The sequence below is a fragment of the Calliphora vicina genome, chromosome 1, assembly GCF_958450345.1.
Source record: "Calliphora vicina chromosome 1, idCalVici1.1, whole genome shotgun sequence".
In the NCBI taxonomy this organism is placed as follows: domain Eukaryota; kingdom Metazoa; phylum Arthropoda; class Insecta; order Diptera; family Calliphoridae; genus Calliphora; species Calliphora vicina.
Window position 1 is genome coordinate 81,872,572 of NC_088780.1, and position 24,043 is coordinate 81,896,614.

The 24,043-nt window shown below is 29.6% G+C and overlaps 1 protein-coding gene across 1 annotated transcript; it reads right to left on the bottom strand.

The window, feature by feature from the left end:
* Window positions 1–1,253: 1,253 nt before the first annotated feature.
* Window positions 1,254–19,916, bottom strand: Spc105R (Spc105-related). Its single transcript, XM_065500706.1, has 8 exons — window positions 19,846–19,916; window positions 19,208–19,778; window positions 9,473–11,229; window positions 3,152–6,694; window positions 2,076–2,162; window positions 1,836–2,011; window positions 1,570–1,771; window positions 1,254–1,507 (listed from the first exon to the last, which is right to left on the bottom strand). Exons 1-8 carry the CDS (start codon window positions 19,911–19,913, stop codon window positions 1,261–1,263), a joined length of 6,651 nt encoding a protein of 2,216 aa, XP_065356778.1. The 5' UTR covers window positions 19,914–19,916; the 3' UTR covers window positions 1,254–1,260.
* Between the last annotated feature and the right edge of the window lie 4,127 nt (window positions 19,917–24,043).

Here is a 24,043-nt window from a genome sequence, read left to right on the forward strand (position 1 = left end):
CTATAAGAGATATTTTCATAATTTTTTCATATTTTTATTCCCAATTATGTTCTCAATAAATCCCAATGAGATGATCAAAAAATTCTGAAATTTGTTTAACAAAATTTTTAAAAATTTTAAAATGGCGCTTTGAAAATGCCGTTAAAAAATTTAATTTTTTGGTGATACCTGCGAATAGGTTAACGGTATCCTACGAAGACAAAAACTCATATACAAGTAAATATGGATAAATTTTAAGTAAAAATGAGCTTTTATTTTAATATTTATCAAAATATGTTAATTTTTTTCCTACATTTCTTGTTCTAGTTGCCTGAGACACGGTAATGGCCTGGCGAATTTTTAATAACTTTAACGTTTTTTGACCAATTCCTGATCTTTGTCTCATTAGAACGACAATTACGTATACATTTCTATTCTTTTAAATTAAAATCCAAAAGTAATTTTTTAATGGCAAAATTTTTACTAAAACTGAAAAAAATGGCCAAAATCCAACTTTCGTTAATTAAGGGCCACCCTAGTATACATATGTTGTAACGAAATCGTGTCTTTTTGTCAAAGATAATTCGACAAAATTTGGTACAATCTTTTCTATTGCTCCAAGGACGAAGTCTATTGAATTTGGTTAGAATCGGTCCATTATTTTAGCCCCCATATAATTGCCCTATCTGAAAATAGTGAAATTAATATTTTTCTTTTTTTAATAAAAAAAAAATTGTTTTTATTGCATATTTTTGTCTTTGTAATTACTAATAATTTATATGCAATTATGTTAAATTTTCAAGAAGTCATATTTTTAGGCCGATAAACTGTAGAGACTATCATCTAAATCGAACTACTGTACTTTCAGATGGATCCTTTCATATTGGATATTGGGTATTTAAATAAAAGCAAAGCCATACAATTTGTTTTGATCTAATATATAGATGCATTTTATAATTCTAAGTAAATATTTAACAAAAAATCTACGACATACTAGTGCACAATTATTAAACAAATATGTATATTATATAATAATGTGGAATTACTAATGCTTATGTATATGCAAAAACAAACTATTACAGACCAATTTGTCTCTAACAACATAGCTTTATAGAGATACAATTTTAAAAAAATAATATATATTTAACCCCATATTCATAAACAATTTTTAAATTTAAACATTTTTTTATATGGAAATTTTGCTTTAAAACATTGTTTAAATTAAAATTTTTTTATGAATACGGGGGTTAAAATGTAACTTAAACAAACTGAAATTTAATACTAATGATGATTAATATAATTCAAAGGGTTCGGTAGAAATTCATGTAAAAACTGCAAGCCAGTTGGTAGTAGATGAATTTCTTCACGGAAGTGGTGAAGTGGTGGTGTAGCAATATCTTTGAAGCTCAGCTTCTTAAGATTTAACAATTCAACTTTAACTTCAGTTTTCTCAACATATTTTAAATCAACATCAGTTCCGTTGACAATTTTTCGAATAATTTTACGAACGTAACTTCTGAATCCATCTCTGCGAAAATATAATGAAAAATATTGATTTCTGTTCGAATTTGTAATCAAATTTTATAATACCTTATAATCGATGCTTGGTTAGCAAAACTTATTCGCTGTAAATGATTTCCCATCTTGATTGTGTCCAAACACACTCGATCGATTGTTTGTAACATTTTTACTATACCAGCTTCATCGTTACCTTCACACAAAGATTGAATGTCAAAAGGTAAATTTAGTTTTAATTGAAAATCTAAAACAAAATCAATTGCTTTCCAATTCTCTGAAAATGAAAATTTAATTTAGTTTCTTAATGAAATGAAAATGTAATACAATAAACTACTTACTTTCCATCACATGACCCTTTTCAAGTTTAACCGATTTTATACTAATCTGGTGTCCCAAAGGATCAATTTCATCAAATGTCAATAGTACAGAAAAAGTAAACATTTGTTTATGCGTGAAGAGTAATATACCACGACACTGCATTTGAAAATCAAATATCCAATTTGTTGAGTTTATACTAAAAAACAGAATGGTAATTTAAATAAAACAATTGACACAAAAGTCCAAAATATTGCATGTACCTTAAAAGAGCATCTAATCTCAAAACGAAAGGCAGTTTTTCTGAAAATGCATCATTTTGTTGTTTGCCCAAGAGTTCCATTTCAAAACTTAAAAAAAAAATAATTTTTATTGTGGTGGTGTTTAGCAAAAATGTTTATACATTAATGTACGTTGGATAAATTTTAGTAGGAATACCTCTAAAATGATGAATATTGATAATAATGTTTTAAATTGGTCTTCAGTTCCCTACCATTCCCTACATTGAAAATCTCGGTAATTTCTTTCCCAAAAATATAGCAAATTTTTCCGAAACATCTTTCAACTAGAAATTTTAGTCTCAATCATTCGAATGTGAAACCTGCTGATAAACCGCAATTTAAATGTGAATGAAAATTAAGAAAAATATTTGTTAATTCATCGGTATGCAGTCCTATTAAATCCAATTATATAAAATATACTAATTGGGTTGGATAGGAAAGTCTCACATATTTAGTAGGAGTGATAACCGGTCACTGCTTAATTGGAGAACAGAACTTTTTTATAATGTGCGAGAATATTACTGGGTCTCAGGCAAAAATGGCTAGAGGAAAATCCATGATGAACTGGGGGATATAGCTAGATATGATTTAGGCTGGCTATTTTAGGTAACAGGATTCTAAGAATCCCAGTCTATACTTATTTCCTGTCCTTTTTTGGACTGGGTTTTCACTTTATTTCTCTTTATATCACCTTCTTTTCTTTCCAATTTCATTACTTCTCTTCACATCTACTTCTATTTATAAAGGGCATCATCACAAAGAATCATAGTGGAAGTGTACTTCTAAACTTGAATTTTTTCTGAGCTCTTTGGTGGAATACATGATATGTAACGAAATAATAAGTGGTCTTTTAGTCATTCTTGCCATACTGCTTATATTTTGTCATAATTACATATGTAAGTACTTGTACATACATTTCGAGACTTTGGAAACTTTTTTTTGACAAATTGATCTTGATTTATAATCGAAGACCTTATACTCCTTTTTTGAGATGTATTCCTACAAAAAAATTTCCGCGTAATACTGTAATGTATATATGAATGAATATGATTACTTACCTCAACATATCTCTTTTATAATTGCTAATGCATTGTGTTACAGGACTAAACTCGTCTTCAGTTTCGTCTACATCGACTATTATTTGGCTATCATCATCAGAAATATTAAGAGGATTGATTATTGTCCGATCTAAACTTACACGCTGCCACAAAAAATTAACATCCGCTATAGCAGGCCGTTTGCGTAAACGCCTTAGACGATCCAGTCCCAAGTCAGGAAGTGGCGGTAGTGCAGGCAAAACAAAAGACTCGGATGCACTTGAAGTTGTTTCATTTAAAACCGTGTCCTGGCAACGTTTACATTTTCGACAAACAGCCGAAACATTACGCAAATAATTCACACTCTGACGCTTGTTTTTCCAATCTGTATTATTTTCAATATCCTCACTTGCAACTGCTTCAATTGGTGGAGATATGTCTTCCGCATAATTGTTTTCATGGTCTTCGTATGAAATCCGAACAAGGCTTAATCGGGTTTTTTCTATGTCTTCCAATGTAAGATTTAAATAACGATTCTCCAAGCTCTTTTTAGCATTTTCTATAGCATTAAGGCCACTCATTTCATTTTGCTCTAAACATAAGCTATTCACAGTTTGTGGATCAAGACTATTGCTTTTTCTTTGTGCTTCAAAAAAGACCGTAACATCAGAGATGGTTATAGGATTACCTTCAAATATTGAAGGTTTTCGATCTGGCACAATTTCTCCATCTAAGTCTGTGGCTCTTATTGTTGTGTCTCTCATTTGTGTAAATGTTGTAGCCCTGCGCATGAATTGAATGCTTTCCGCAAGATTATCACCGTCCATCTGTTTTGCATCTGTTTCTTTATGATTCTCGCCGCTTGTTTGAAGTAAGGAAAATGATTTATTCGATTTTTTCCCACTGCTGATAGGTATTGGAATACGAGATTTTCTCTGTTTTGTCGGAGTTTGTAATTCAGATTCATTTGAAACAATGCCGGACATTTCCATTGCATGATTACTAATTGCGCGATTACTTAGGTCAAATGGGTCCTGCCTCATTGTATCTTCCATATCATTAGCCTGTTCGTTAGAACTTAAACTTTTTTCAATGCTACATTCATTAGTTATTGTGTGCTTACTTAGGTCAAATGGCACCTGCTTTATTGGTTCTTCTATATCATTAGCCTGTTCGATAGGACTTACAATTGGTGGAGATGTGTCCGATTCATCCATTAGACAATCGTCAAATAATAATGTTTGTCTCTTTTTTGGAATTGAAAGTACTGGCGTTAAATTGACGGGTAAACGTTTATTGGTGTTTTCGTTTCGAAGGGGACTATTAAATTCTTCTTCTCTAGCCTTCTTTTCAGCAGCTGTAAATTCCAAAAGCGATAGTCGGGGTGTCATGAAAAACAAACGATTATTTGAGTTACTACCACTAAATTTCACAGGAGTCATTGGAGCATTTTCCTGTTTGTTGGTTATTTTTGATTTGTGGATCAGTAAATTTGAACTGATGTGGCGTGCCAAAGTCATTTTTGCGGCATTTATAGGTTCTGCAGGCTCGGAGAATTGATAACTTTCTGCGGGTGTAAACGTTTGATCAAGTGACATTTCATTATTGTCATCAAAATATAAAGTTTTCCGCTTCTCTTTATTTGGATGATCATTTTCGGACAAAGACAATTCTTTACTTTCTTTAGAAACGTTTTCTACTTCATCTTCTTCTTCAGGAGTACTTTGAATAGGCTGTCCAACATCTAAACTCAAATCCATAATAAAATCGTCTGCGTTATGCAATTTTGTGCTTACTTGGGATTCATTAACAATTGCATTGTTTTCTTGTTCGTCCAAATCCATACATTCAACGGTATATATACTCTTTCTACGTGGCGGCATACCTGTTTTGGTATCAGCTTTATTGCTAATAGTTGCATCAAGAGTGCGTTCCATCGACTGATCATTATTTGGACATGGAGGATCTGATTTGTCTTCAACTTCCGGCATTAGCTCGTTGAGCGTTACCTCCATATCTTGAGCTATATGTATGCTTTTTCTAGATTGTGAGACTTTTTTACACAAATGATGATCTACAGTCTGGGCTTTAGTTTCATCCAGTTCGCAAATATCATTGTTGAAATGTAACGTTTTCCTCGTTGTCTTTGAATTACCAATAAATGTATCATGTTTTGCAGCTTCAATATTTTTCTCAGTTTCAATCGATTCAGCTTCAAATGAAATTTCGTTGTTGAAATATAATGTTTTCCTCATTGAATTTGAATTGCAAATACCTGTTTTAGTGTTTTCTTCCTCAACATTTTTCACAAGTTGAATCGATTCTTTTTCTAAAGGAATTTCATTGTTGAAATACAGTGTTTTCCTCATTGGTTTTGAATTGCAAATGTTTATATCCCGTTGATCAGTTCCAATGTTATTCTCAATTATTATCGTCTCTTTTTCTAACGGAATTTCATTGTTGAAATACAGTGTTTTCCTCATTGGTTTTGAATTGCTAATGCTCATATCCATTTGATCAGTTTCAATGTTATTCTCAATTTGATTCGATGATTTTTCTAATGATTGTATTGCAATAGTTCCGTCCAAGTTAATATCCTGGTGATACATTAAAGATTGTTGATTTTTAAGGTTTCCTAAATTCTCAAGTTCATTGGCCATTACTAAATTCTCATCTATAATATTATCATCGCCAAAGTAAGCGGTATGTCTTCGAGGTTTTATAGATTCTTCGGATATTTCGTGACTATTTTTAACATTTACATGTTCCTGTAATTGATGATTTGCCTCATCAGACACCATGTCATCTGCGATATCTTCGTTAAAATACAAGGTTTGTATTTGACGATTATTGACAACATTATCTTGCATGTTTATATGTTCGTCTTCACAATGCATAGTAATTCCAATTGGTTTGTCATCAATATCAACATGAAAATCATCATGACCATACAAAATTGTTGATTTTATTGAATTTTCTTTCTTAGCATCAGTGTTAAATGATTCATCAATATTAGTGTTTATATAGGTTGTTTGTCTTGCACATTTTCCTAAGCGACCTTTATTTTGATTATTTAAGTCTTGATCTACATCCTCACTGAGACATAAAGTTTGCCTTGAGGATATCTGCTTCTTTATGGGATCCTGTTCCTCAATATCATTGTTGAATAAAATTGTTTGCCTTGTACTTTTCTCGACTGATATCTGTTGTTGCTTTTCCATATCCTGGCCATAATTGTAATCATTTTCCATTTCGTTATTTGCACAAATGCTTGTTGCACTTTGCGAATCATGAATATCATTTTGATTTTTATTGTTGATATTATTACAAATGTTTGTGTTATCACACGATTCCTTGTTATCATTTAAATATATAGTTTGCACCTTATGATGTATGTTGCTGTCGACATTTTGTCCATGTTTCTTAAATTTACAAGATTCGACATCATTTGAAATGTCCATTATATCATATGCATCTATAAAGTTATTACATTCTTTTATATTTGTAATTGTTTGTGTAAATATTGGTTTGGCATTTTGAAACATGGAACTAAGCGTATCATAGCTGAAAAAAAATATTGAAATTGGATTAAAACAAATCAAGTTAGAACGATATGTACCCTCCACATAAAACTAGAATTACTCATATTACACCGCAACAGTTCTGCCCAAGTTAGAACGAATGTACCCTCCACATAAAACTAGAATTACTCATATTACACCCCAACAGTTCTGCCCTCACTACTAAGAAAACTAATTGTTGTGTTAAATTTCACTTTGGTAGATTCATAGATTTAAATATTATCGGGATCTATATATGTATAGTGGTCTCAACAGAGTTTTTCATATATTTTGAACTAAAACTTTTTAACGATTCAAACTATTTTTGGATACGTAAGTTAGCTATTAACAATAACAATATTATTTGTGGAAAATTTGGGTTTATTAGATGTCGTCGTATTTTAATTGTTTTTAAACCTTGGTTAGACCGATTTTGCTCATTTTCTGAATAACTTGGAATATTATCGGAAAAATTTGACCCCCTAAGGTCGCCCCACTGGACCATATCATGAATTTAACAGACTTACAGATGAAAGTACATAGTAAGATTTATGCATACTTGAAACAAATGCGTGTAGGCCTAACCTACATATGTATATAATGAGTCTTAATGAGTTTTTCGAAAGTGGTCCTTATATGGGAGCTTCATAAAATTTGGTACGGACATTTTTATATACATATGGGCAAGTCCCAGAACTAACAACAAAAAATTTTTTAAATGAATCAAACTTGAAATTTTTAATTGTAATATTAGACTAGATATGTATATTATATTTTATATATAAATAAAATTTATTTCGATGGTCATTCATATAAAAATGATTACCAAATCCAACACTAGCTCAGATATCTTAATTTTATAAAAAAAAATTAATTTTTATTGTGTTTTTATCATTACTTAAGTGTTAACAAGATTTTTGACCATTCAATTTAAATACAAATTAATTTTGAGTAATTTCACTTTGAATGGAATTTTTCACAACTTCTCACGGAAAAGGATATAATTTTCAAGCATGTGGATAATTTGTAACGAGCGTCGCGTAACGTGCGTCACAAAATATTCTCGGCTTTTTGTGAAAACATACAAATAATTTATATTACAATTCTCTTTCATTCATTTTCTTATAGGAATAAGATTTTGTGTGCTTTATTATGCAACTGTTAATGTTACTTCCATTTTTTGTAACGTGCGTCACAAAACTTCGCAAGGAATGGCAATTAAAAGGTAATATCTTATACCATTTGGAATTGCACTTAAATCTCACTATAGCTTATAGTATACGTTGGAGGTATCTTATTTGAAAAACCAAAGCGGGATTTGCCAATATATTAAGATTATTTATCTCGAATTATAACTTGATATTTACGAGAAATTTATCCAATTTATATACATTTCGGTACAGCAATTTATATGTACATTTGGATTATTTATTTATGTTGTGCCGGGAGCAAGCACCACACTCTATTATAAAAAAAATTGTTTTTCTTAACCGGACAAGTTTGTTGCTGTGAAACAATATATTGTATTAAAACAACACATTATAATTTTAAGTTTTCTTATATTCAGATCCATTATACCTATAATATGTATGAATATTTAAAAGTCCATTTTTGGGATTTTCGCTCCAATTTTTAGGAATTGCGGGATTGTCTTTGACCTTTTGAAAAGTTTTTTTACACCTTGTTATTTAGAATGACAAACATAAAAGACGTTAAAAATTTCATTGAGTTTCGTTAATAAATAAAGATTGAGTTTCTAAAACTAAAATTTATATCAAAATTTTATTATGATTGCAAATATTAGGAACAATTTGATCCACATTTATACCGACCTATATTGTTTTGTTTAAATAAGTTAATTTTTGGTCTTACAAAAAAAATTTAAAGTCATTATCTCAATTAGAGACACGTCAAATTTTATCCCGATCGGACCAGCCGTTTAGAAATGCCAGATTTATTTCCAAAAAATTTTGATTCTGCCCCACTGTGCATTGGTTAACCGGTTTTATAGAAAAATCGGTTTTCTTAAAATATAAATTTTCGGTTAACCGGCAAACTGGGGTTTTAAAAGGTATGTTTTTTATAAACACTATCATGACCAATATCTTGTTGTATCTTTTTGGTGGTGGGTGTAAAAAGATACATCAAAGTTTTTAGGATTTATTCTATGTTATATCGCACTAGAGGTGGGTTTAAAAAACTATTCTATAAATAAAATCTATCCTATAATTTAATAGTTTTTAATCTTGGATAATGTTTTTTAAATTGTATTTTTTTTTTTTTGTTATGTAAGCGATATAATTATTATGTACATTAGGCTGGGTTGATTTGTATGAACGATCAAAAATTTATAAAACGTATAGCAGAAATGCGGAAAATTATAAGAAAGTTTCCTCAAGAAACCATAGGTCTAAAATCTAATCCTATCTTGCGCATTTCGTCTTTTATCCAATAAAAAACTATTTAAAAACAAAATGAAATATCATTAAATAAATATAGGATTTGATTTTAGACCTATGGTTTCTTGGGGAACATTTCTTAGAATTTTCCGTAGAATGCGTTTCTGCTATACGATTTTTCATGAAATCGACCCACCTTAATGTACATACTTTAGATATTTTAAAAATGTGTGTACTTTCAAAATTTGCAAATAATTTGTATTGTTAGTATAAATTATATACACAATAAAATAAAAATACAACATTAATTTTAACTTTAGCTCAGCTCATTGCCTCGAAATTAAAATAAAGATTAACTTCTGGAATAAAAACAGTAAACTTACCACAATTTTTTATTCTTCACACTTGAACCTGGCAAACCTTTATCTAGTTTACTTGCGGCATCCCTTAATGATTCATCAAATAAATCCATGATGTCATTCAATTGTGTTACTTCCCTCTTTGAACTATTCCTGGATACGGTCTCATCACTCAATTTGGCTCTTGTTAGAAAACTTGTATTGTCCAGCATTAAATCATCGGCTTGTGAGTAGCGGTATTTAGCATTATTTTTCCTGTCTTGTATAACGACGACATCTTGTGTAATATTAAAATCGAAATAGTTATTTGATTTTACAGTTTTTGAGTTCTTGTTCATGGTGTCGTCGGTCGATATCGGTATGTCTACATCCTCAAAGACAAGAGTTCTTCTTTGTTTTGTGGATGGTTGAGATAATTGATCATGTTTCGAATGAAAGTTGGATGCGGCATTTCGGGCCTTTCGATCTGTATTGGGAGTTTTGGGAACATTTGCAAAGACGTTTATTTTACCATGTTCAATTTCATCATTTAACTGCTTAAGATTGAACGCTTTAAATTCGGATGGAATTAAAGGTGACGACGATTCTGACGACATAGACATATTTTTTACATTATTCAATGAGAAATTTAAGGATTTATCTGCTTTTGGTGAATTTTTTGTTGCTATTGCTACAGATTCAACATCTTTAACGTTACCAGTCTGCACTTTTTGTTCTCTTTTCTTTTTGTACCGCAGCATTCTTTGTTGCTCCAAATCAATTGGATTTTTTGTTTTATTTACAAGTGGTGCACATATCTTGCGAACAACTAACTTAGGTAGTTGGCCTTGTTTGCTGATACTGGCTGGCGCATTTAAGCTGTTGGCAGAAACAGGATCTTGTATTAACTTCACGGGAGACTCACATATATCTTCATTCAAATTAATCGTTTGCCTGGGTAAATTGCTTTTAACTTTGGGTGGACTGGTTTCTATGGGTTGGTTAAAATTTATAGTAGGACGAGCTTTTACTTTGGGTATGGCTCCATGTTGGCTACACTCGGCAACGGTTCCGATTTGAGAATCAACTTCCATGGACTTATTAAAGTTTATAGTTTGCCGAGACTTATCTTTAGGAAAAAAATTATACTCCGGTTTTATATTTACATTAATCGGAGAAAGTTCAATTGTCTTATTAAAATTAATACTCTTTCGAGGTTTATTTCTCTGAGGGTTTATACATTTGCTTTCGGGTGATATTTCAATCGGTTGGTTAAAAGTGATTGTTTGTCTGGAATTTGTTTTATTTTTGCTCAATGTATCTTTTGGTGACATTTCAATGGTCTCATTAATGTTGATCGTTGGCCTCGATTTGATATTTGGATCTCTATTACGAGTGTGTAGACTATGATCTATTTGCATATTATCATCGGATTCTTGTAAAAAAGACAAACGATTTAGTTTTTCATGAAACGCAATCGTTTCTTTTTCAACATTTACATCATTTGTTTTAGGTTGCGAAAATATTTCTTCGTTAATTTCCATTTCGAAACAATCATTTTGAGTTTCGTTGGTATTTCTTGTTGAGACTGGATTAACATTCTCTTTGTCATATTGTTTTGCCATATTGGGTGATAGATGCATATCTGTGGCTTGTTGTATGGTTTTTCTTTTATTGTTAGCTTTTCTGTTTGAAGCTGAATCCTGCTCATTGCTTGATATTGACAAGGAATCGTTCATATAAATTGTTATTGGCTCCTTTGCATTTTTACCTTTGGTACATGTAAAATCAAGATATTGGTCCTAGATTTTAAAAAAATAAATAAAAAAAACTTGTAAATTTTGCTATTTCTCATTGCTACGCATAAATACATAATTTCTATAGCCGGTTTGTGTAGAAGTTATTTGTGAAGTTAATAAAAATCAAGTAAGAAAGTATGGTAAATGAGTAAAAATATTTTTCTTTTAAAATATCAATAATTTATATTCGTGAGTGATTTTCGGAAGTGGGCCTTATATAGGAGCTATGACCAATTATGGACCGATCACCATAAAATTAGATCGTGTGATTTATGTCTATATGAAAGTTATTTATGTTGAATTTTGTGTATATACCAACATTTTTAAGTGATTTAAGCACGTTAAAGTGATTTTCGGAAGCTAATTATGGACCGATCGTAACAAAATTTGGTGACATGAATTTTGTATATATGACTTATTTGGAGCGAAATTTGTGTAGATACATATATAAATTAAACATTTATGACCGATAAAGTCCAATTTCGAGAGGACATTTGCATGGGGGCTATGTGAAATAATGGACCGATTTCAGCCAGTTTCAATAGGCTTCGTCCTTGGGCCGAAAAAAGTATATGTACCAAATTTTATAGAAATATCTTCAAAATTGCGACCTGTACTCTGCGTGGACAGCCATCCAGACGGACGGACATCGTTTAATCGACTCAGAAATTGATTCTAAGTCGATTGGTATACTTTAAGGTGGGTGTTAGACCAATATTTTATTGGTGTAGGGTATAATTATAAAATGTCTACATGTAAGTTTTTTCAGTGATGAAGCACACATTAGTTTAAATGGCTATGTCAATAAACAGAATTGTCGCAATTGAAGCCATTGTAGAAACACCAATACATCCATAAAAACTCACTGTATGGCCTGTGGAATCATTGGTCCGTACGTCTTCACAAATAACGATGATCAGAACGTTACAGTCAACAGTGAGCGGTATAGAAACATGCTTACTAACGTTTTCGTACCTCAATTGGAAGGCATTAGTATTGCAGACATGTGGTTTCAGCAGGATGGTGCCACATATCACACACAGTTTGCGATCAAACAATATATTGAGATAAACATTTGGCGAACGAATTATTTCAAGAAATGTGCCTGTTAACTGGCCTCTTCGTTCAAGTGATTTGACGCCTTTAGATTATTTTCTCTGGGGACATGTTAATTCCCAGGTCTATGCAGATAAACCTCCAGATTACGCCATATACAAGCTAGCTGCGGCGGCGGCCACTAATCATATTCAAACACTAATCATATTAAAACATTAATACCATAAAATTATCTAATTAATAAAACCAATTAGACCATAAGAATAATTTTTGATCAATTCTTGAACACAGTACCAATAAAACTGTAAATTTTCAAAGACAATAAAAAATAAATGCTGTAACCGAACACATTAATAAGAGACACGTTAAGAAATAATTAAAACTAAAATGAAACCCATTCTTTTATTCGTTATTTAGTTATTCAATATTTTTGTGTTGGGACACCGTGGTCGCCAAAGGTCGCCAAACTGTTTTATTTCAATTTAAAGTTCATCACCTCTATAAAAAAGCACCCTTTATAAAACTTATTTGTACTAAATTGAGTTAGAATATGTATATAAGTAAGATGTTTTTGAGAGCTTAACTATTTTCAAGTGGGACAGTTGTATGTGGGCTATGAGAAATAATGGACTTCGTCCTTGGTTTCTGGTAGAAATGATGTTAATATGAGCCTCAAAATTAAAGTGATCATAAATCAAGAATCCAAGGCATTTTATCCTATTCAATACATGTGCCATCAATAATAATCTCTATAACATTAGCTCGGAAACCAAATCCCATTAATTTAATCTTTCTTGAATTAACTTTAAACTCTTTCCTTTTAGACATCAGGAAACTTTAAATTAGCATAGAAAATAAACTGAGCATCATCTGTATAAACCAAAGGCTTGCAAGGCAGACCATTTCCTAACTTACGAAGGTCATTTAAGTACAACATAAATAGTAATGGCCCAATAACAGACCGTTAAACCAACAAGAACACATCGAAATTCTGATTGAGATGAATGTATAAAGGTGTTAATATGTTCAATAACTGTTGACGGAAGAAACAAAATCACCTTCTTTTCTAATAGCCATTTTCCATTCTTGAGGAAATACCGATGTGGATGTAGTTTGATTGTGTTCAATAACACCTGTATGTTACATTTCTTCAATGATCTCAATTTTCTTCTTAAATACATATCCATATAGTATGTATACACACATATAGTAGCCCAATAAAGTATACAACAGGAAAAACAATTGTGTTACTTTAATTTAAATCAGTTTTTTAGTTTTTTTAATGAAATATATAATAATACACGTCTTATGTCGATTTTAGCAAAAAAAAAAACAAATAACGAGCGAAAGTTTACCGATACTAGAGTTATTGATTCTGAGTAAAATAAATACTTTTGGGTGGGCGGCGCTTATAAGTTTCATAATATTTTGAACATTAAAGTCAAAAAAAAAAATCATTAGACTCAGAATCAATAATTCTAATAACGCCAATACTATATGGCCATAATTTTTTGTTAAAAAATGCTTTTTTATTAACTTATATTGTTAATGTTCATATTATATTCATTTAGTAAAAGATAATTTTATGAAAAATTAATTTAAAATCATAAAAACGCAACGGACAAAACAAAAACACCCTCTTATAAGATGTTTAAAAATATGAGTATGCTACTGCATATTTCCAATGTGAGTTAACGGAAATCACAACGAATGCATTTAAAAATTCCAGAAGATAAAAATAAAAAAAGGCGTAGTGTGTATAATTTAAGTTTTATACAGTTTCTTTTAATAGAAACAATGGCATGGAAAAAGTACTCCAGTGAATTTAAAATTAATGTTATTGAAGACTGGAAGGCGGGCTTATCACGACATGAATTGAGTAAAAAATATTCAATTAATAGATCAGTTATTTCCAGGCTCATTTCAAAGTCGCATATCACCGGTGCATTCTGGAGGATGTCGGCGTAAAACCACACGATATGATGATTCCTTGATCAAAAGAGCAATAAAAAAAGATTATACAGCATCAGCTAGTCAAGTAAGAACAAGTTTAAGATTATGCGTTAGCGAAATAGCAATCCGTAGATTGTTCCAATTAATAAAATTCATGGTATTATGGATCGGTTCATATACCGTGATATATTGAAAAATGTAATGTTGCCTTATGCCAGTGAAGAAATGCCACTTATAGAGAGCTTTCAATAGGATAACGCACAAACACACCTCCAAAGTGTGTAAGACTTGGCTACAGAGCAATAATATTCAAGTTCTTCCGATCTCAATCTTATTGAGAACTTGTGGCACATTGTTAATATGAAAATAAATCGTTAAAATTGCCGAAATAAGGATCGGCAATTTTCTCGATTTATTTCATGCCGTTACAATAGCCTAGGAAGGAATATGCAAATCCTTTGTTTTAGATGATGTGCTTGTATCATCTAAAACAAAGGATTTGCAACAAAATATTAATTAATTTTTTTTTTATTATTATGTGTTTTGTGTTTTGTCCTTTTAATTTTCTACCTTAAAATAGTTTTTGATTTTAAGTTACCTCTTATAGAAAGATTAACTTTAAAAGTATTTGTTTATCAATAATAAATATATCAACAAATGAAAATAATACGTAATAGAAATTTAAGACTTTGTTTTTATAAAAAAAAAAAACAACATGAAAAAATCCACTTATGACGAATACTATAAATGGTGTGTGCGTAAAAATTATTATTACAGAATTATGTGAACTCGCGGTAAAACTGGAAGGAACAAAATATATTAAAATTGTTAGGCTATATTATCATCTCATATATTCATGGTTCTATGATCATTATTTTTATTAAGATTGTTAATAATTTTTTTTCAAGGAATTATTTTTGCTTTTGAAGAGATAAGTACATATATACAGTTGTGTTCATAAAAATAGGAGCGAATCTATTAAAAAACAAGAGATTAATTTTTAACTAAAAACAATTTGTTTTTGTGTAATGTTGATTTAATCCTAAATTATTTAATTAATTCATTAATTATATAAAGCTTTCGTGAGGTAAGTAACGAGAAATTAAAAAACAATATCTTAAAATTTGCAATTCAAAATAATAGGAGCATTTTTGTATTGATTAATATTTACTATTAAAAAAGTTAAAAAAAGCTTATCAATATTATAAGAAACTTTAAATGCGATCAGTATTTGGTAGAATATCCTTTATTTCTTACTACTGCAGCACATCTGCAAGCCATAGACTTGATTAAATCCTGACATCGCTTTAGGGGACTTTGATTCCATCCATCTGGCACTACATACTACAATTCAGCTGCATTTGACCGTTTTCGTTCCGCAACATATTTCTTAACATCCCTCCATAGTTGTTCTATGGAATTCAAGTCTGGGGACTGAGCAGGCCATGACATAACCTAGACGATGTTGACCCGAAACCACTCCTTTACCTATTTGCTCGTGTGTTTCGGGTCGTTGTCTTGTTTGGGTCCATAGTGCCTTTTATTTCGTGTATTGTACCAACACCGTAGTATGAAAAGTATCCCCATTTCTAAGCTTTCGCGCCACGTACTGCCTAGATCCAGTTCCACCAAATAATACAATTTTGCTTTTGTCAGCCCACAAAATATTTCTCCATTTTTCATTTGGCCAATTGATGTGTTCGTGGGGGTTTTTAAATCTTGCCGCTGCTTTCTTCGTAGTTAGTAAGGGCACTTTTCGCGGACTTCTAGCGAATAGTTTGTTCTCCAGAAATCGCCTACGAATAGTAACAACACTTAAAGGAAGTTTAAGTTAATTTTGAATTTTATTCGCTAACGCGGAAGGGTCGCCTTTACTAAAGCGTACTATACTGCGGTCATCTTGACTCGATATTTTCAGCTTCCGACCGCGAGTCTCGGTTTTTTTTTCGTACGACAAGGCATTTAATAATTTCACGGTTTTCTTCGCTACAGTACTTTCCACGTCCCAGTGTTTTAAAATATAACAATATTTTATATAAAAACATATTGTTACAATATTTTCGCATATGGTTTTCATCTTATTTTCGTTTGGTTTTAATTTATTCATTTTCAACCAGGTGTTTATATTTAATATGTCTTGCATTAGATTGTTTTGGCATTGTATTTCATTTTCGGATTCATTAAAAATTAGAGTATCGTCCGCGTATAGCACTATTACACATCTGTTAAGTACGTTTGGCATATCATTTATGTAAATAATAAATAGTAGAGCTCCTAGGATCGATCCCTGTGGAACCCCATATTCATTATTTATTTCGTTCGATTTAATATTGTTTACTTTCGTTATTTGCTTTCTGTTGGTTAAATATGATTCAAACCAACTCAGTTCTTTATCTTCCATAATTTTGTGGTTTTTGTTAATATTTTTCCATCTATTTATAACATAATTCACTGATGTTTCCCACGAAAATCTTCTTCTAAACCCGGATTGATATTTTGATAATATATTATTTTTTTCTATGTAATCTTCTAGTTGTATCTAAACAGTTTTTTCCAGAATTTGTTCACATAGTTTTAATGCGTTTATCGGACGAAATTCTTCACATTAATTTGTTTTTGCCACCTTTTCAATTGGTGTTACCATTGATGTTTTCCAATTTTCTGGAAAAATTTCTGTTTCCAACGATGTATTTTCTATTTTCAGTACAACATCTCCAATTAAATTCCAATTATCTAAGATAATATGAATATTTAAATTTTTAAAATCTGTTTTTTTTTAGGCTTTTACACATATTTTTAAGTTCTATGTTTGATATTGCACGAAATTTAAATTTAACATTTATCACAGGTATTTCATTTAAATATTGCACATTTTCTATATTATCTCTAATTTCCTTAATACTGTTCACAAAATATTCGTTAAACTGGTTCGCTATATCACAATTGTTATTATATTCTATATTATTAAATATCACAGATTGTATCACAGATCGGTTTTTCTTTAGGACTAAGTCTTTAATGTTTTTCCACATTTCCTTTTGGTCTTTGGTTTTGTTTATATGCCTGTTAATATATGTATTTTTTTCATTTTCAAGCTTTATTTTATATATGTTTCTTGCCATTTTGTAGTTATTCCATGCTGCATGTGTTTTCGGCTTTTGCGATATATTTTATTATTTTTTCATTTTTTAAACGTTGTAGTTGCCTATTAAACCATTTATTTTTTAAACTATTCTCATTTACTGTCTTCTTTACTGATAGTCTTTTTATTGCGTTTTCAATAGTTTCATCAAAGATATTTACATTATTGTTCAGATCTTGGCCTTCATCATAATTTATTTCATTAACTTATCTTTGAAATCTATTTTTGTTGTATTTAAAAAACTCTATTTCTTTTTTATTTGAATGTTTTCTTTTCTCATCGTTTATTGCAATTTCAATTATTTCGTGATCAGATATTTTATTTTTTTACTATTATTTACTTTCATATTTATTTTATTTGTTATAACATAGTCAATTATTGTTCTTGAATTACGTGTTATTCTTGTATATTCTGTTATCACTTGCTTTAATCCATTATCATTAATGATCTGTTCCAACTTCTTCTTATATGCACTTTCTTTGGCGCAATCAATATTAAAATCACCTGCAACAATTACCTATATCCGTTGTTTTTTCACTAAGTTCCTCCATTGTTTCCTCGAATACTTCGTAAAATTCTGAATCTTCACTGCTAGGTGATCTATATACAGCAGCTATTATCATTGTGATTTTCTTGTATTTAACAGTGTATGCACTTATCCAGTATTTCGAATCACATACCCTTCTTGTAATAAGTTCACTTGACATTTTTTGACAAAAAAGTGTCCGGAATAATATTTGCCATTTCTACAAATCTTAATGGTATGGATGCATTATTATTATTTATTGTGGTTTCGGAATTTCCTTCCACTTATATTTTTAACAATACTCTCGGTTCCGGTTTTTTGCACTGTTGAATAACGTACTGAATAATTTTACAATATCATTGATTTCAGTTAGACTTTTTCCTTCATTTTGCAGGTAAATTTTTGCATTCCCTGACAACAACAAAGCTGGTCTATTCCATTTAAATGCTGCAATTGCTCAGAAAGGAGGACCTACCACATATTAAATGCAATTAATTTTAATATTGGGGTTCCTTGCCTCAAAACGGTCAACTGTACGGAGACTTTTTGGTGATACTTTTAGTACAATTATTGAATTTATGTAAATTTTTATGTTTTTAATGAAAATGTTTGTATTTTTTTATATTGATTTCTAGTTTATAAATTTTTTTATAAGATTAATTAAAAAAAATGTGTAAATATGTATTGAAAAGTGACCATAAATTGCTAGTTTATATTACAAGTATTTCTGTACCACCAATATTGTACTGACACCGATTTTTGTACATTTTGTATAATACCAAATATTGTATGAATACCTATAGCAATTTATGTCTCATAGAGCCATATTCTGGGAAGATATTCATATAGGTGCTAGAGAAATGACGGACAGAGTCTTATCAATTTCAACACAAATTGTTCTTTCATAATTAGAATAACGTGTGCAAAATTCAAATGTATTATTTGCAATATTTGTAAAGAAAATGTGGTTCTACTGGACCGATTTTGGACATTTTCAATACCAAACACTTCTGATCAACAAAGAATATTTCAAGAAAACTTCATCACCGTAAGCACTATCCAGCCTTTAACAGACAAACGGACATACATATCTAACCGTCATATAATTTTATAAGGAAGCAGAATATATGGGGCCGCTAAATATTTCGAATTGTTACAAACGGAATGAATGACAAAATAACAATATTGAAATGTAATAAATAAAATTTTAATCACAGGACGTGTTGGCTTTTTTTCCAAATAATTATGTGTATTTGTTTTGAAGAGACACATAGAAATTAACAAACATAAATTATAATAAATACCTCGTCCATATATTCTGTGAAAACTGTAACACTTTTGATATCGCATATTTCTGAAACGTCTCTCAAATTTGACGAATCACCCCTTAATTCTCGCATAAAATCAACTGTTCTTTCACCAAATATAGTTGATCGAGCTTCTTTTTCATGGTCTTCTAATGAAAAACTATACAAATTGTTTGTTTCTTCGCCAGCATTGTTTTGTTCCATTTGAAATTGCATTTCTCTATCGTACAGTGTTATGTCGACGCTATTCTCAATATGGTGCATTTTACTATTTTGATTTTGATACGAAACATTTATCAGATCTTTAGTCGCACTAAGGATTGAAAGATTGTTGCTAATGGGTAGTACATTTTGCTGATGGTAATTGATTTCCATTTGCATCTCTTGTTGCTTTGTAGTAGATTGAACAATATTTTCCTTGTTATTTTCTTTCTTTTTGAGTGAACTTCGTGGGTTTTTATTCATTGATGGTGCACCTAAATTGGATGCAGTTTCGTTCACATTTAAATGATCCGAAATTTCATACGAGTTATTCCATGTCTTTGGTTCTTCTTCTCCATGAAATACCCTAAAATAATTCATAAATTACTGAAAATAAACAATGTTTTGTGGAAGTGGAAGATTTCAGTACTTACCTAACTGAGTTTTTGCCACTAAAACTGATTCGTCTCTTTATCTGCGTTTTCATATTTGTTGTGTCCATGTCCATTGCTATGGATTTTCGTAGCTAATAAATTACAATTATAAAATATTTAATACAATAATAAATTCATCGGTACTTAGTAATAAATACTCCGTAAAACATGTTTTCAATTTTTTTTGTTTTATTTTGTTCTAATGCAAAAAATTCTAAGAATTCGCATACATTTGTGAGTTTATTTTTCAAATTGGTTTGCTGGTTTTAAGTTAACCAAGTAATTACCAAGAACTACCAATCTACCTATGCCTTCATATAGGAAATCTCCACATAAATCCAAATGTAAGTTTTGTTTGGTAATCCACCATGTATCAGGTCACTTAACTGTAAAGTGTTACAGTACAAGCTGTACTGGCGTACATATACAAAAATACATCCTGGTGGATTATCATTATCGGACGATAAATTGAAGTGTTCGTATGTTTCAACTTTCTATGTGAAGGTAAAGATCGACTGGTGGCTTTACTCCGAATCAGCGTGAGATACTCCGACAATATTTACTCGGTATAAACCGCCAATAATTTTTAAATCACAAAAATGTTATGCTAATTGATAATATTGATATATCACTTTATTTCGCACCCAAATAAACTCACCGCACTTCTTCTTTTTTTCGAGTCCATTTTTTTATTTTATCAATATATTTTTTTATTTTAACAATCTATATAATTTATAAACTTATAAGAAAAAATTAAAAACATAGCTCTTCTAAAAAGACGCTTTAATATTTTGAATTGTTGTTTTTGAGTACAGTTGTTGGCTGCACTGCTTTTAATAATACGATAAAAAAAACAATGTAATCGATAGAACAACGATAGTTGCAGAGTTGCATTTCAAGTTGAAATTGTAAATTAAACTAAAGTGACTTTCAGAAACCGTGATTTGTTTTGTTTTCTCATTAGTTTAAAATCAAAACAAACAGAAATAACTCCAATCACAGTTATGTTATGTTCATATGTTTAATGCTTGTTTTTTCAAAAATACCAACTGTTTAAACACCACAGTTCACATATTAATTTATTGCACACAATCAAATACATAGGTAATATTTCCAATAACTTGAGCATAAATTTAACTATGTGAAGGGTAGAATGGCATTTACAAAGTTTCTTATGCTATGTTTAGACTTGTGTTTTTAAGCGCGTTTCCCCCTGTCTATACTTGACAAATATTTATCATAACAATTACAATGAAATACAAGTAAAATAATACTTGAATATAAGCCTTGAAATGTAGTTTAATTCAACCCCTGTATTATAGTTCAATACAAGTTGGAAATAATAGAATTCAAGCTTTGATTTTTAAATTCAAATTTTATTTGGCAAAAGGTATTTAAACTGAAATCTGAATATATTTCACCATTATCGAAATCTTTAGAAGCTAAATATACATACATGTGTAGTTTTGCGTTTCATCTATTTACATATTTTGATTTCACTTACTTTTGTTTTGCTAACGGACTTGCTGTGAACATTTTTATATTAGTTCTTTTGTGTTTTACATATTTTATTCCTTTTTATTATTTGTTTGACAATAAAAGAAAAATTTTAAAATATTTTAATATCATTTTATAACATTAAAAATACTTGAATTCCAATTAAATTTCCAATACTTGAATTTTAATTTTTTGGTTGCTTATTGGGATATACGATATGTCTATGAACTTTTAGTTTTTAAAGAAGAATGTTAGAAAATTTTTGTTTTAAAAAAGATTTTTTAATAAACATTTATTTACTATTTATTTTAGCATACATTAGAAAAAAATGCAAGTGTACCAAATTCCAATAGTATTGTATTAGTATAATGTTGCAATCAGTGTGACCAGGTCTCAAAAATTTTTGCAGCTAAATCGTATCCAAAATAATGCTAAATGGATTTTTAAATTCCAAAAAAAAGTTAAATTTTTTTTAATAATATGAAGAAATTCTTCACTATTTATACCGTTGTTTCTACAAATTATGTTTGATTATATAAATAAAACCACATCGAATTCAAAAACAAAACAAATTATTTATTCTCTTCAAGAATCGTAAATTAAAATTATAAAACAAAAATTAAAACTATATATTTTTCAATCATTATACATGTATATGTAAATAGATATGTCATCATATAAAAATATATGTTTTAAAATGTCACAAAACAAAAAAAAAACTAAAATATTTGATATTTAATAGCATTTGTGCTTCACAAATAAATTAGTTTAAGCCATGATACAATAATTGTAGAAGGTAGAATCACTAGGGAGAGTTTTCAATATTTAGCCCTATAACGTCAAACTTTGATTTTGAATTTTTTCATATTTTTTTATATTTTCTTTTGTTTGACATTACAAGAATTGTATAATTGAGAATTTATTTTCTATTGAGTGTACCTTATATTGTTGTATCATGGTTTAAACAAAAATAATAACTTTTGGCTATATATTAAATACTTCATCAAAAGTGTATTATTCACTCTCTGAGGGCTCTATTATAATATATATATTTGTATCACATTTTTGGATTAATTCTTTAGTTATTTGAAAACTTTGGCAGCATTTATTCAATCTTTTCAATCCAAGTCTTATATAGAGGAGTGAATTCATTGTATTTAATATCATTATATTTCTTATTTTATTTTTTAAAAGATTCATTCCTTGAAGGGATTTTCATTCACAGCATTCATAAACATTCATAAACATGTATCCAAAACTCAATAGTTGTCTTCTGATTTTGCCACTCGTATGAAGTTCATTTTTTCCATTGTAATTCTAAAGTTGTAATTTCATCATTTGAAAAATTTATCATTTCTTCTTTGAAATTTTCATATAATTTACTTTTAAACTATTGTCAACAGCAAAAAAGTTAATATTTTTAAACTTAACAAATTTTTGGGTAATCTTTGCCTTAGTTAACATTAACTCTGCTATGAAATTTCTACATATTATTCTAATTTCTTTTTCAGCTTCAGAATTTATATTTGTTATTGTATTCAAAAAATTTTCAAAATCATTAAAATATGTTGTAGGTACAGTCAAGGAAAAAAGTCTACATACACCCTATGATTTAGGGGTTTTAGAGAGTTCGTGAAGAAAATGAAAAAAATGTTTATGTCAGTATTTAAGGCATTAATAAATAACTTTATTTATAAAATAAAAAATTAAAAAATTTACATAATATAAACCATAATAACAAAAACATTAAAAATTCATAGGAAAAAAGTCTACAAAAAATAAATATTATTTCAAAATTTGATATAAAATTAAAAAAAAAATTAACTATATATTTGGATGGTACACCTTGGGCATCAATAAGACGACGGTGCATTAATTTCACCAAATTCTCTGTAATAGAGGGTGTTTTTCGGCTTATGCTCGAATAAGAGCGGGTTTTATTGTTTCAAGGCTACTGATTAGGGTATTCATTCGACTAATGATCGTTCGATTAATCGAATAATTTCTTACGAATAATTATTCGAACAATTTAAAAATTACCATTTTCGAATAACGAATAATTCGAACAATTTTATGTAGAATAATCGAATAAAACGAATAAATGTTCATATATATTTAATTTTATTAAATTATATAAAATTTTTCATAATTTCAAATTTAAATAAGTAATAATGACTCACAAAAATTATATTGTTTCTGAAATTCGACAAATAACTAAAGACAAAGGGACTTTCGATCACTGTATATGAGTGTTCCTATAAATAAATATATAAATATTACTGCAAGAAGTTACAATTCTAAAAAAAAATCTTTAACTTAGGACTTGAACCAATGAAAATAAAAGGAACGGAATAAAGTATTTGTTATTTATCTGGCGAAATATTAGAAGAATAGCAATTAATAATCAAAATATTAACTGAGATTAAAGTGGAGTTGAATGTGATGGAGAATGTGATTTTGAAACGGTCATCGAAAGTGATATTGAGGATGACATTTATAATGATTACATTGAAATAGATGAAGGCCATGATCTTAAAATATATGTCTATAAATTATGTTATTAATCGCATACGTAAGTGTTGCAAAATATTTAATAAATCGAATGATAATCACAAAACTTTTTGCGTATTTGTAAATGCGTCAATCATGCACTGCCTGACTTCAAATTAGCCACGTTCACTGACAATGATATCGAACTTTG